Source organism: Anguilla rostrata, chromosome 12 (assembly GCF_018555375.3).
Source record: "Anguilla rostrata isolate EN2019 chromosome 12, ASM1855537v3, whole genome shotgun sequence".
NCBI lineage: Eukaryota > Metazoa > Chordata > Actinopteri > Anguilliformes > Anguillidae > Anguilla > Anguilla rostrata.
The window spans coordinates 20,982,076-20,997,088 of record NC_057944.1 but is presented as its reverse complement, the minus strand read 5'-3'; the positions used below and the strand labels follow the sequence as shown (position 1 = coordinate 20,997,088).

The window sequence follows — 15,013 nt, the reverse complement described above, 5'->3', positions numbered from 1 at the left end:
CACAGTATAGCTGTCACTTGAAGCAAAAGATATCACAAGACAAAGTGCAATTTTCTTTATTCAAAATAGCTTTGCTAAAACTGGAAAGGAGTGGGTGGATGAGTAATTTATTTAATAAGGGTTCCGGGCAGATGCTGTAGAACAATCGCTGACTCTTTATTTAAAGAAAAATCATCTGTTTAATTTTTAAATGACAGAAGTAATTGTCTTGTCTTATTTGTTTCTCCAACTTAATTCTAGTCTTGATTTACTTAGTGTAGTCAATTAAACAGAAATATTCAGAAAATGGTTTACTTCTAGAACCATTTGGAACAGTTGATGCATTTCTTGTGATACTACAGACACAAGAATACAGGAGAAGATATGCTTATCATCTGGTATTAAAAACTATTCCCAATGCTAAAAAATGTATTTGTATTTGCAAAGTACATATAGTGGAGCTATTTCTGTTGCTTGGACCTTGCAGACCAATCTCTTTCAGGGCTTCCTTCCACTTAACTTTCAACACAAGAGGATAGTTAACTCTCATTTTGGGATTTTCAATGATAAGTATGGCATAAACATTCACTGTTCCTCTTCTGCTGATGCTATGCCATTTACTTAAAATTCATGTTGCTAAAGAGGCACTGAAGCAGCACTTACCACTAGAGAATAGTAGAGCTTGAATCCAGGTTTGGCCACAAAGTAGTCATCAGATTTGAAAGTGACCTTGATGGTGTTGGTTTTGGAAGTTAATCTGGGAGGAGCTTCTTTGTGCCCGCACCATCTCCCCAGAATGATGGTGCTAGTCTCGGATGTGTCCTCCACTTCCACAAAGTCATATCTGTGAGCCAGGAAAGATGGGACAGGGCACAGTGGATGAGGCACGCGGAACTGTTCATTTCTCAGCCCTGTGTTTACTGAAGGCCACCGTGAGCCCAACAGTGGCAGATAAAAGGACCACAGGAATGGACTGTTTCACTCCTCTGTAAATTACCCATCCCCCCCCTCCCCCCCCAAAAAAGGGACTTGCTCCATCATGAATCAGATAATCTGACATAGAGGGGACATCAGTGAAGATGATTCTGGCTTGCGTGAAGATTATGCCATAAATCTCTCTTTCTCCCCCCATCTCTCTGTTCCCCTCCCTCCCCTCTACTCTTCATAAAATGCATCTCGGGGTGGTCTGAAAATCATTGATTCCTTCTCTGGTGTGTTGTCTTTTTCACAGCTAGCACTTAAACTGATGGGAGATCAGGGTCATGTCATGGTAGTAAACTGTTAATCTGCTTCCTCTATTCCCAGGGTGAAAGAAAGCCCTTGGTATTCTAAAGACCGTACTCTCGCCAGACATCTAAACAGAGGCTAGAACCATTACAGACAGCTGATTATTGTAAAAACAAAATCTCAAGGGTGGAAGGATTAAAGGAGGAAAACTTTAAGGGTACAATCTCCAGAAATCGGGATTTCAAACTCAGTTTATCAAGTTTGAGCAGCTGCTGCTGCGTTCTGCTAACGTCCCCTCCCTGTGTAACGTTGCTACGGGAATACATGATGTGTCCCTCACCTGCAGATGTCGTTCTCTGGCTCTTCCAGGCCGAAGTGACTGTCGAAATCCAGCTGTATCCGAGTGTTCTCCGGAGAGAGGAGCTTCCAGGAGAGCAGCAGGTTTCTGGGGTAGCTGTTGGGGTAGCGAGGGCTCTGAATCTGGCCACTTTCCGACACTATGATGGTCTCTTCTTTTCGGTACAAGTCTGTGAGGTGATTGCTGTCTGTTAGTGGTCACAACTTGTATAAGTTAGTGTGTTTAATCGTTGGGACACGACAAAAAAAGCATGAGACGAGAGACAACAAGAACAAGCAAAAAGCACTACACACAACAACAGTTAGCCCAGTCAATATAAACACAAGAGAAAACAAATGCTGAACTTGTCAGTCACAGCAAGATCGATTCACTAAGATAATTTAGTTTAATCAGAGATTTACCACTGACTACAATATTGAATTATCAAATTAAATGTATTACTATTTTTAATTGCTCATGCAACAAAGCTTTTAAGAGGGATTTAAACTAAAAGCACAATTCTATAAAGGCATTTTAATAGAAATACAGACAACAACATGACGGGAAATGCAGACATGAAATGACAGTAAAAATGGCACTCTGTGAGGTGTACATGTTTTATGAGTGGTGATAAACACAGTGTGAAGAACAGGCAGATGTATTTGTGGAGGTCTTTTAAAGCAACTTAAACTAAAGGGTTAAAAACCATGTCCTTTTCCTATGATCGTGCTGGGTATGTGGGTGGACATTTACCAAGGATCTGTAGTGTATAAATAGAAATATTTGCACCGTTTATCAGCAATGTGAAGCCTGCTAGTCATAGCTATTTTACTAAAAGTAAGAGAGACTGCTTTAAGCAGTTATTAAACAGCCAGTAAGATGGTAGTAAACGGGTAGCTTTGCCGTTTTTTGCCACTTTTGGGTAGGAAGTCCCAAACCGCATTCAGTTTAATTGTTCATTTTAAAATTCTTAAAATGACAAACGGCAACAAATCTAAGCCTATAACATGCTCCTCAAACCAGTGGTTTCATGCAACTATTCATTTATAAAAGCCTCATTTGTCAATTAGCAACTTAGTCCATTGGTTTTGAAAGGAATTCCTTTGAAAGACGGCGATGGGGGCTGAGTGGAACACACTTGAGTATATGGAAAAAAATTATTTGCAAACACATACATATATAATTTCAAACATTTCTCATTCCAAGATAATATGTCCACTCCTTCGAACACACCCACGTTTTTGACATATATGATATACTAGCTTGCTTGCTGTACTCCCCCAGTCTATCTCACCCTGAATTAAAGTATATGTCACATTATTGCTGTGTCTCCTGTGGCAACAGAACAATATGGTAGGGTCAAGAGTTGTTACTAAGGATACCCATACATGAAAGCTGGATTGCTGTGGAGAAAACCGTGAATCACACCTTCAGAAGGCAACAAACTCATCTGATTCATCCGATAACTTGGAGTGTTCCCAGACCACTTTTCTAAATGCATCATCCTTATCATTTTTCAACAATAGCATCTGTAGCTCACAGAAAATGTTTTTAAAATGCTACTACAGTCCTTAAAGATAAACCGATATTGCTAATGGTATTGGATGGTAACCTACACAGTAGGTGTATAACAAAATGACATCAGTTGTACTATCTAGGGATCACAGCCTAGCCCCAAACCAAAACTTAACCCTAAATCAAGTTTCTGGGAATGCACATTTAGGTTAAGTAGGAGTCCATTATGCATAAAGAGGACATGTCTGATTGAGACATTGGCCAGTGAAGAGACAGTTTGATGGAATGCACCTAATCTTTCCAAAATAAGTGAATACTACACCTTTCTGTGGGCACCTGTGACAGCTGTGAAATTATCCTCAATACATCCAAGCCATTACATACTTATATTACAAAATGAACGCATACAACAAAATAGTGGCTATTTAAAAATCATCCATTGAAATTTAATTTTGAAGTTCGCTGAAAACAACTGCAGCCTTTGTCTACTTAAAATTCAAAATAATATATTGCAGTGGGGTATACAGTTAAGAGTATTTGATTTTGGCCAAAGTCTGTCACCCTTCCATTCAGATCAGACAGACAGATTGGAAACGGACTGAATTCCACAGTAATTACCTCCTATAAAACTATCTGTACAACAGGAAGAGTCAAACTCAAACAGCATTTTATGGGGGCTTTCATCAGCTGAGTGATGAAAGCACTTTGTAGCCACTTCCTGAAATGTAAGCTTTTTTTATTTTTATTTTTTTATAAACCTTCCACTCTACACTCACACGATGTGAAACAATTGGCTGTGGGTGTGTTGGTCAGAAGTCCACAAAAACACTATTAAAAATCTCTTTAAACTGCGGCCCTTTGATGGTCCCAGTTTACCGGCTCCAGGGGAGCTGATGGTTGTTTATAACCTCTGGAAATAAAATGGTGGTTCTGCCCTCTCCAGACGTGTTGTACTGCAATTTATTTACAGCGCACGGGTCACGGCGAGCTCTTTGAAGTCGAATCGGCAGACCCTATTATCCTCGGCTTAAAATGCAAGAGGGTGACGTACGTGTTCACCACTCCTTTCGTCAGTTGATGCATCCACAACTGATTTCAACTGAAATCCTGATTTAAAGAATGTAATCACCTAATAGAAAACAAACAAAAACAAACAAAAGATCTCCACACATACCGTACATGAGCCATACCCAGAACATCCACACTTGAAACAAATAAAAAGCTTTAGGTCCCTATACCTTCTCTAGTCTAGTTAAACACTCACTCATGCCTGGGGCAGTATTTCAACAGCTGTTCTGAATTCCTACCTGAAGAACATATAGAAAAACTGAAATTACAGTATGCAGCTACTGATGATTGATCTCAACAGCACATACTGACTGTGAAAGCCTGGAAATATCCAAAAAATTTTATGTGAAGAAACTGAATTGAACATACTATCAAGTCAAGGATATATGGCTGTTGTGGGGGGTAATACTAGAGAAAACAAAGTAAACAAACCTTCTCTTTTAGCTATAACTACACTGCCCTGAGGCTACATCAACAGCAATCTAAAACTCTCACAGAAAGAAGTTTAATGGCCTGTCACTTTGGCAGGGGCAGAATAAACCATTTACGACTAATAGGGAAATATTACAGTTGACCACTGCCTGAGAAACCTCAGACTTCAGGACAAAACTATTCACATTTCAGACATGTAGTCCAATCAAAGTGGTAAAGTGCCCAGTTTGTTTCGCAGGAAGCTTTAGTCCCAAAGAGGACACACAATGGGTAGGAGGCTGATGGGAGCTGAGGGACTAACACAAAATCACATTAGGCACTACAGACAGAATGGCTCTTTTCAAATCAACATAAATGGCTGTGGAATTAAAATTGCAGCCTCTTTATCAAAAGTGCAAAATGTTGGTGGTGTTCGGCACTAGGGGATTATGCTTTGCAAGGGGGCCATTGTGTCTAAGGAAGGTCACTCTATTTTTCATGGTTATGGATGAATGAACTTCAGGGCAGCCTGGAAGTATGTGCCATTCTGTGCCATTTTAATGTGCGACCTCCCACAGTGACAACCCTATATCTACAGTAACTGCAGTCTGCTACAGCAGATTAGAAGTGGACGAGCGGTAAAGACCTGGAGGTGAGGCTGTGGGGGTGTTGGCCAAAGAATGGCCATCTGCTGACTGCGGAAAGAACCGTGCAGGTGCAATGCAAGTAGCAGGGTGGCTCCCACATAAACGGTCAGGGCTCAATCTTGTATTGCTTATTCTGTGTCAAGCAATAGAAAACACTGGTGATAAAAAATGATATAATTGATTGTAAATTGAATTTACAATCATAACACGTAAAATATTTATTGCACCTGAATTGTTTATTTAACCTTACAGTGATATTGGAGTTTAGAGAATGGATTCATGTCTATGGATTCAATTACATTTAACAAACAGAATGAAAAATGAAAATTTAGTTTTTGGATTTAAGAAACACTGTTGAGTAGAAGTGAACATCTCTGTACCTAAAAACATAACCTTCAGCCATGGAAATACAGCTTTTTATTTGCCTGTCTGGCGCTTCAGTGTGCATCATAATCAAAGCGGATTTTTTTACGGTTTGCGATACACCGTGAATGGTTGAGCATTTCTGCATCTGAGTTTCGGGTGTTCCCGCGTCTGCCTTTTCTGCTGGCGGCTGTATTTACACTGTGCAGGGAGCCCTGGGACACTAAAAGCAGAGTTTCATTTTCAGGGCAGAGCATCCATCTGATGTTCTTTAAACGTGTTCCATCATGTCTACAAGAGGAATGAAAGATGCCCATACAAGAGGATTTCTTTCTCTCGGGGGCTGTGAAATCATTCCCAGAATTCTCAAATAAGGCTGCTGCCTGCCCGACTGCTGGCCTGCGAGGCCCCTCCACGGGCGTCCCAGCGTGCCTGCGCCAAGCGGCCGCTCTCTCTGCTATTGAGAGGGGGGGAAGGAGTCAGGAAGATGAAGTGGCCTGCTTTAATGTAATTCTGTGCTCCCAGTGCGCTCAATCTGGTGGGCCAGCAGGCGGCCCGAGTCATAAAACGACACCTCTGCGAGAGTAATGGACCGGCGCTTCCCAAAGCGCTCCCCGGCCCGCCCGGCGCTCTGTGTGCCATAGCGCTGCCAACCATGCGGCTCTACAACAGGGAGCCTGCCCCTCCCCAAATTTAAAAAAATCTCTTTCGCCCTGTCCCTCTCTCTCTCTCAAAACTGTTTAGGGTGACCAGCGATACCGCGTCCCTGAATGGGGCCTAACATCACAGGGCTATCAATGAGAGCATCTCTCCCCAAATATCAGAGATCTGCTGACACAGGCAGCACGGCTGTAATACTAACTGCATCCCCACAAGTTAAGTTTTTGTAAAAGAATTGCTTAATATTTTCACCAATATGTCCTTTGGACTGATCCACTGAAAAAACATGGCATATTATTTCCAATATGAAAGATGGAAGGGCTAATTGTTTTGTAATTGTTCTACAATAATGTGTCTGTCTGTATTTGAACATGGCAAACAAGTGACATCACAGCGCTGAAGTGCTCGGGCGCTGTGCTGCGGGCGGAGTCTGAGACGGTGCAGAGCGTGGCGTCTGTTCTCCACGGAGAGCGGATCTGTGCGCATCATGCAGCAATGCGTGTCCGATAAACCGTGTCCCCAACGCAGCTATTTAGCAAGACAAATAACTCTAATCGCACTGCTGTCAAACAGTATTACACTCTTCCGCTCGCTGCGTCTTGCGCACACTCAATCATATGGCATGGTTTTTCTTTCGGGATTTTGTCTGTCATTTTAAATATTATCCATGAAATGTCAAATTTGTTGTCTGTGCAACATATTGCAATCTAAAATCTTCTATAATATATGATCATATTGCCTCTTATTGTGCCTACAGCAAGAATAACAGGTATAATGTACAGTAAGAAATATATATGTATAAAAGTAGCATTAATGTATTTTCCCCTTGTTAAAAGCCTCATGGAAACAAAGAGTAGCTGATGCGATTGTTGTCATGCTAATTGCTGGGTGTTCTTAATATAATGTTAATGTAACCTTGAGATATCTGACCTCAAACACTACAGGAGAGTGCCACTTGTTCTGGATGTAGAGGCTGTAACATATGCAGAAAATCATAGAAATCAAGTTGCATCATGGTCAGGTTGTCATTCACATGTCTCTTTTCTAATTATGTCATGACATTGAAACCCTTCAATCAATCAATCAGTCATAACACATTTGCTATAGCCATAGCCCCGCATCCTCAATGAACGACCTTGAATGTGCAATTCAGTCCTCCTGCAGGGAGATGACAATACAACCTCCTCACACCTGTTACACCATTTAAGCCATAATTATCAATCATCCATTTCAATTAGTTATTTAATTATTACTAATTAGGCACAATTCACTGAGCAGTGTTCATGGCTATTGAGAGGTATTTACCCACTTTATTCAGCAGTATCCTGCATTCAAATCAATATTTCAGTAATACTTAACAGAGTATGAAAATTGGCATATTTTCTTATGATTAAGATACAAGAAAGAATTAATTATCTAAAATACATTGAAATGAAATTTTAAAAAATGATAAATTCCTCTCCAAAAGCATTGGTAAAGCTAATATGGGGAATACATGTGTGCAAGAGTCAAATGCACTTAAAGGCTGTAATTGTGTAATTCAGGGGTTCCTTAAACCCCATATGTATTGTTTTTTTTCTGACAGTCGATCTCTCGTACAGCCACAAAGTGCAGGATAAAGTACACTTTCCTGAAATAACTGAAATACCAGGATAACCAACTGGGAAAACTGGGTAATTGTTCCCTGACCCCAGGAAATTGGCCTAGTGGTTCAGAGGAACTCCGGGAAAGCATGGAAATGGAACAAATAAAACTTGGGCACTGAATATATCCACTGGCTCTAAGGTGCCTAAATGTGGAGCAAAGGTAAGGGCTTCCCATCCCACTGTTACCAGGGGAGGGACATAGGCCTCTTCCTATCCTGATTTCCCATCCAAACCAGTACAGCTGTTGACTCGTGAGCGAGTTCCCTGAGGCTTCATGGCCCACATTTCTGATGTCCAGCTCTTTTAATCTTTCTGCACACTGTGCTGTGCTGAGGATGTTGGGGAATAACAGTGCCATTAACCTTCTCCCCTAAGGATTCCCTCACACTCGGCCCCTGGGTGTTAGACGGAAGCTTTCTGACCGAGGAGGACCCGATCTGCTAAATGCCAGAGAGCAGCCGCCAGGCCCGTCGCTACGTGATAAGCCATGCTGATCAATAACGTATCCGCGTCACCACAGGGCGGCCAAAATAGCTGTCAGGGGAGCCAGCGGGATGCAAATAGAATGTTTACAGGTTTGATGTGTTTTCATGTGGCTGCGATGAGAATCAATAGAGAGAGAGAGAGGGAAGGAAAGAGAGACATTCACACACACATAATGTCCTCATACAGATTCAAGAATAGTTGCGTTTCATATTGCTTCAATTCATTTTCACTGAATGACTGATTGTGACAAGTCATAACTAGGGGTGGGAGATTTCACAATTTTCTCTACATGATGACAAGCTGATTTGTCTTTGGGATAACTAAGGTACTTTGTTTTATTTTATGTATTTGTTTTGGGAGCCTAAAGCCCATTTTACACCAGCAAACTTGCTTACAGGCATCGCAGAGCATTTTCTCCAGCTTTACTGCACAGAGAACACTGGGACAGAAATAAGTGAATAAGCACCCAGCAGCTATCTGTCTCCTTTCCAGCAATTATCAGGCTTTAGTCAACAGACAGGCTACACACTTTTGTTTGATAAACATTTTATTTAGCTATTCTGGGAAATGAAGACATAAAAATAGATAAAGCAAGGCAACATTTTTCCAAATCATGGCCAAAGATAGCAAAACATTTAGCCTTAAGCCTTTAGTTTTGTGTCTCTCATGTGCACATGCTAAATTAATTTAACTCTCTTAGACTTGACACTGGCTCCAAACCAAAACAAATTAAAAAGAGATATAGGGTGAAAACACAAATGCGTGATGCTCGCTTGAGAAAATGTGAGTCTCCTGCACTGTGTGATCTTATCTTGTAATCTACACCTGCATATGCAACTGCTTTGTCCCACAAAGAATAAATGTGTGCTGGTAGATATAGGCTATTGGTGATTTGTAGGCTGACATCAATGTGACCTTTTTGTGAGCAACTTTCATTTAGCAGACGCTCTTATCCAGAGCGACTTACTGTACACAACTTTTTTACATAGCATTTACATTGCATCCATTTATACAGCTGGATATATACTGAAGCAATGCAAGTTAAGTACCTTGCTCAAGGGTACAACGGCAGTGTCCCACCTGGGAGTCGAACCTGTGACCTTTAGGTCCTATAGGTTCATGACCTCTAACCCTACCTTTTGAATTGCAGTTACAGCTGTGTTCTGCCAACAAAAGTTACCATAATTAGTTATGTTAGAACCCTTTGCCTTAAAAAGTGACTACCATTCAACTATCAAACACACCTTACCTTGTCGATTTCTTTGTCGTGTGCAAAAAATGCCCCCGAGGACACTGCTAAAAAGACAAGCTGCTGGCTTTGTTAGAACAAGGGACTGGCCACCCCAGAGTTCAGACCTCAACATCACTGAATGTGTTTGTGATAAATTGGATCGTTTACAGGAAGCATATTTATATATGTATACTTTATAAATGTGTACCAGGTAGACAGAAGTAAAGCTAATACTTTTGACTCCAAAAATGACATATCGTGAAACAAAAGCTTTAAACCATAATATGATTCACTTGCCAGCAAAGATGCAAATGACTAATGCTATCGCTAGGATGCTAGTTAAACAAACTATTGATAATATATGAAAATTTTTTAATGACATTTCAGCATTTTATCTACTGTAGGTTATTAACATAACATTGAAATGTCGGAGTGCTTATGTAATTTTTCCACTTGAAAATAATAAAAAGATTAAAGCTGGTGAGCTGGGCTGGGATATCAGCAACGTAATTGCTTCCAACCGTAAACTGATGAATTGTTATATATTGTTGTGACTTGTAATTTTCAATAGACAAAAAATATACTATTTCCGATTACATGTTTTACAAGTGATTAAGAATGTACCAGTGAGTACTTTACTGGAGCAAATGGTCCCATATCGAGTCATAACAACTGTATAATATTTAAAACTAAGTAATGACAATTGTTCACTTATGTTTATTTTTCATTGTTTCTGCAAAAAATATTATATACACAGATCTACCAAAATTGTAATTCATGGCCTTAGACCACTGCTAACTGTAAAACAGGGTGAAAGGTGTGTAATTAATTATGTACGCTTAGTGATCATGAAAAAAGAAACACAGAAGAATAAAAATGAGCAGCGTTAACGGTGCAGAACCAGGCCGGAGCTGTGCAGTCATGTGTGCTGAGACGGGCTGAACCCGCCCCCACCTGGGACCGGGCCAGCTGCCGCGGCTTCTGCCGCATCCCCACGTCCTCGCGCACGTCCTCACGCACAACACGCCCAAAATCGGCCCGCGTGGGAGTGCAAGCACCGCCTCACCCAGAAGGAGCGTTTCCCTGTTCCCACGAACACAGCGTGTAGTTAAACAGCAGACACCCCGTGGAGCGAAGCCACAGGCGAGATGCCCCAGGAATAAAGAAAGCCTGCATCCTCTACAGCAGCATAGTACGGGCTTACGCACACTATTGGGAGAGGGGTGCAGTAAACAAGGGTCGAGGGGCATGGCCTCGGGTAGCAATGGTTCAATCTGCTGGAGGCTAAAACCTCTGGTCTACTTCCCTCTCCTGAAAGCTAGGTTGCTTCTTCTGCCCAGCTTTCTCTCTTTTTGCCTTGAATTCTTTTCCTGTTTGTCTCACTTTCTGTTTTGATTATCCTCACTTGTCAGAACCAAATTATAATTCTGGCTTTCAGAAATGTGATGAGTCAGAGTATCAATGTCATCAGCAAACTCACTCTCAAAAACAATGATTTTTGTTCCCTTCAGTTACCAGAGCATATGGCAAGTCTCAGTTCTACTTTACTGTTATTCTTCCTCCCTCTAGACCACCCATAGCAATAGCAAGCCATTGTTCCAGCTGCTGGTTCATCTGGGAGGACTTTATCCCCAGCACTGTTACCTCCTGTTATTATTACATACCCTGTCCTCCAGACAGCATTAACAATGGTAATGGCACCTCAGAAGCATGCATTGCTCCTGTGGTAAACGAGAGAAGGAATTGTGCATGGCATAAAAACTGCAAACTGTCTTTCCCCTTCTGATGAGTCAATAATGACCCTGGTGTTGATAATTTAAAATAAATAAAAAACCTGTAAAACGCACTTGGTCTAATCCAAACGCATTCTTGGATGAGTCAGATATGCAGTTGAAAGTGCTTCATATTGGCTAATTAATCAATTATGCTGCTTCAATATTTCGCCTTGGCCAGCGGCAGTGGTGGGTCCATCTGTTTGTTGTTAGAGCAATAAGTATTTTTGGCTATATATAACATCACTGGCCGGGAAAACGAATGATATGAAAAAGTGACAGACAGGCAATCTATATGCATGGCACATGAAAGGGAGTTTGATAAAGCTGCATCACAGCTCATGCTGAAATGTGGAGCGGACTGGAGCGGATTGGACTGAATGCACAAGTAACACTGAGGCTCTATGCAACACCAACTGCACAGCTTAACATGTATTTAAACACACTATGTAATTGTATTTAGTGCACTGTATAGCAGGAGATCATATAGTGTAAAAATGTGAAAATGTCATTTAGATTTGTTTTTGCATAATAATACATTAGGAGGCAAATAATGCATGTGCATAAAAATAGCACATCTATGATGTAATGACAATTACGCTGTACTAAAAATTAACATTTCAGTTTGACAGTGAGTAAATTAAGACTAATGTTCTGTCACTTACATAACTGTCTTAGCATGAGTCGCACTTGCAGCTTCTATCTCTGTCCAATTTACACCATCACACCTTAAGTGTTTTTCATCCACACTTCCAGCCGTACCTGTGTTTCGCACTGTCTCAGGCTGCAATACTCACTGCATTTAATAAAGAAACATTTTTCAGTTTGTACCAGGAAAAAAATGTGCATGTTTTTGTATTATAAAACACACTGGGGTAGACGTGGAATGTGTCGTTAAGGTTAACCTTTTACTTGCACTCGAACAGGAACATGACATTTGCTTTAACCCGAGCAGTCAAGCTTTGTTTCTCATCGAAATGTTTTTTCAGCTTGTACATTTCTTCTTAATTTTTTCTTTAATTTGTTGACTTTTGTATGTGTTTTTAATTTGACAAAGCATTACAAATGTATGTGTACAAATTTCACAAAACTGAATTTAATAAAACTACATTTTGATGTGGAAAGTAGATCAATCGCATGAGTAAATGGGTTAAAGAAAATCTCACGTTCCTGTCTGAATGTCAGTAAAACGTTAACCAAACTGATACAATATCCGGTGTCTGCTGGTTGCTCAAGATAAAATCAAAGTCTGTGAAGCACACAAAAGTATTTCAGGTTTAGGAAAAAGTTAACTAAAGCTGTGCTTCTCAAAGTTTATTTCCCCAAGACCCCCCCCCCCCTCCATGTCCACGGAAATATTCCAGTCTCCCTCCCAACGGGTGACATAATAACCTGCCTGGCTGTTGTCATCGCAACTCCTTCTGTACACTTTCCAATGAAGAAATTCCCATGTTTCATAGCCAATGGCAAACATGAGTGTGACATCTACAGAAAGTAAAAAGGTCATTACATTTTATACACTATTAATTGCTTTCCTTGTGCTATTTATTTAGCTGATATTTAGATTGCTTATCTTGATATTTCGTGATTGAAGTTTCCAGTCACCTCACAGCCTCCCTGTCTGCTCCCTGAGGCCCCATTTTGGGCCCCGGCTCCCCTGTTGAGAACCACTGAACTGAAGGCTTTAGAATATGTCTAATGTTTGCACACAATCTTGACGAATGACATTGATAGAAATACTGCTTTTGTTGAAGCGAACCCCTTTTGCACATGCTAACACCTTCAGTAAATCCACCCTATCAAGTCTAGCAGAATGCCTCAGAAATCAACAAAGCCATCTTGTACGCAGAGACTGCCTGATTCCGTCAAAGCAGGTGCACTCTGACATGACCGTAGTGCAACACATCTAAGCGCGGTACTGCTCAGCGCGCTGCGTGTTGGGTCGGCCAATAGCCTTGCGTTCTCACACCTGTCAGCGGGACCAAGGGTCTCTGTTTAGCAGCTGTCCCTGGCGTTCGGCTCGCGCCCGACCGCAAGACGGCACGTTGCGAGGTGCATCAATCACCCGTCAGAGCCGCGCCGGAATATGGATATCAGCGGAAGGGGGAGGCGGCCCCTTGCGATGCTCACACTCTTCCTGACGTGTGGCTTCCTGTCAGTCAGACGGGTTTTCTCGCACTATCCTCAGGGAGTTTAGCATTCCAGCTTCGGGATCGGGGGCGGAGGAATTCTGATAAAAGTCCGCTTTTGCCGATCACCGTCGAAACACACGACTGGATTGTTTGCACACGTCCTTTGCTGAGGTTACATTCTGTAAAACATTCTGTAAACAATTTGTACAGACGAATGTTTCCCCCGGGCTGCTATTAAGTTATTGCCTCTGCTTGCGCCATTTCCCACCCAATCGTTTTAACCTTGGGTCCAGCGTTCTCACCCCATACTCAAGCCCCGCTCCGATGCATTTCTTCTAGCCGGCACTCTCTGATCCTAGCAATCCAAGCACTTCACACGTTCAGGTGCTGCAAAGGGCCCTGATTGTTTTAGCAAACTCGCTTCACAATAGCAGGCTTGTGCCCCCTCAATCTCCATGGGTCAACTCCTGTATATGTGAACGTCCTGCTCCCGAGGTTATTTTCATCCCTGGCTGGGCAAAGAGATTTTGCATTTTTTGAGCTCAGCTTTGCATGGCCAGTGTTGTGAATGTATTTTGCCCTTCTACGCCCAGTCTGTCTTAATGTTATCTTTAATCTCTTTGATCCCCCCCCCCTTAATTAAAAGAGACTTCTCTCACCCCTTCTGGACCTTGATGTTCACAGGACCATAACACGCTTCTTTACGACAGTTCTTGAAACCCGGCCTATGAGTACCTCCCCACAATTTCATTCTTTACTCAGAGAGAGTGTTGGCACTATCAAACTTGTTCCCTACTTGCCCACAGTTTCATTATGAAGGGAGAACAACTTAATCTTTCTGTCTTTTATTCATAGCCCTTTCAGCCTGATCTAAAACGGGGGATATTAATTGTGGTTGAGTAATTTGTTACTAAGATAAACCTCACTGGCACATGGCCGATTGAGTTCCTCTGCTGTGTTTTCTGTGAGTTCCTGTCCTTGTCTTCTACTGGCATTAGAGAACTTCAGAATCTCTTCAGGGCGATTTAATTTGTGTCCAGTCTCAAAGTGGCCAGTGCACCCGCCTTGTCTCCACAGCATTTGTGTTGGTATTGCAATGATGACACGGTGGTAAAGCCCATTGCATAGCAATTAAGGGCCCGCTTTAGTGCTTCACCACTCAGGGAAGAGATAAGCAGCCAGACCTAAACACTTGTCATATGTTTTGCTGCTCTGTTTTTCAAAATCAGCCAGGAACGGCTTCCTGTGCTACACCCTCCCTGCACAGCCCTCCCCCAACAGGTCATTTCCAAACAGAAGGACTGGCAGGATAGCCTGTGTCCTGACATTGCTTTAATCTTGGGTCTAAACACCTGGAAAACACGGGACTCCATTGCCCCCCTGAGCCAAGTTTTGGCAGCTGAGTCGCGCACACTTCCCTCCCCCTCCCCCATCTCCTGTGCCAGTTCCATCTCTCACCCAGGGTCTGAATCGCTCCACTCCATCTGTTCCTCCCGTGCTGCTGAAGGCTTGAGCTGGAGGAGGCACTGTGGCGAACAG

General features: G+C 42.0%; 1 protein-coding gene across 3 annotated transcripts in view; it reads right to left on the bottom strand.

Annotated features, from left to right (window-relative positions):
* The window catches only part of pdgfd (platelet derived growth factor d), a 45,854-nt gene that overhangs the window by 13,476 nt on the left and 17,365 nt on the right, over nt 1-15,013 (bottom strand). For 2 of the 3 annotated variants that reach the window (XM_064301477.1, XM_064301478.1), the window contains 2 exons: nt 1,547-1,751; nt 643-823 (listed from right to left, as the gene is read on the bottom strand). In XM_064301477.1, coding sequence (XP_064157547.1) covers nt 643-823; nt 1,547-1,751 — 386 coding nt within the window. The remainder of the gene's footprint in view (nt 1-642; nt 824-1,546; nt 1,752-15,013) is intronic. The other variant, XM_064301479.1, reaches the window with a different exon arrangement.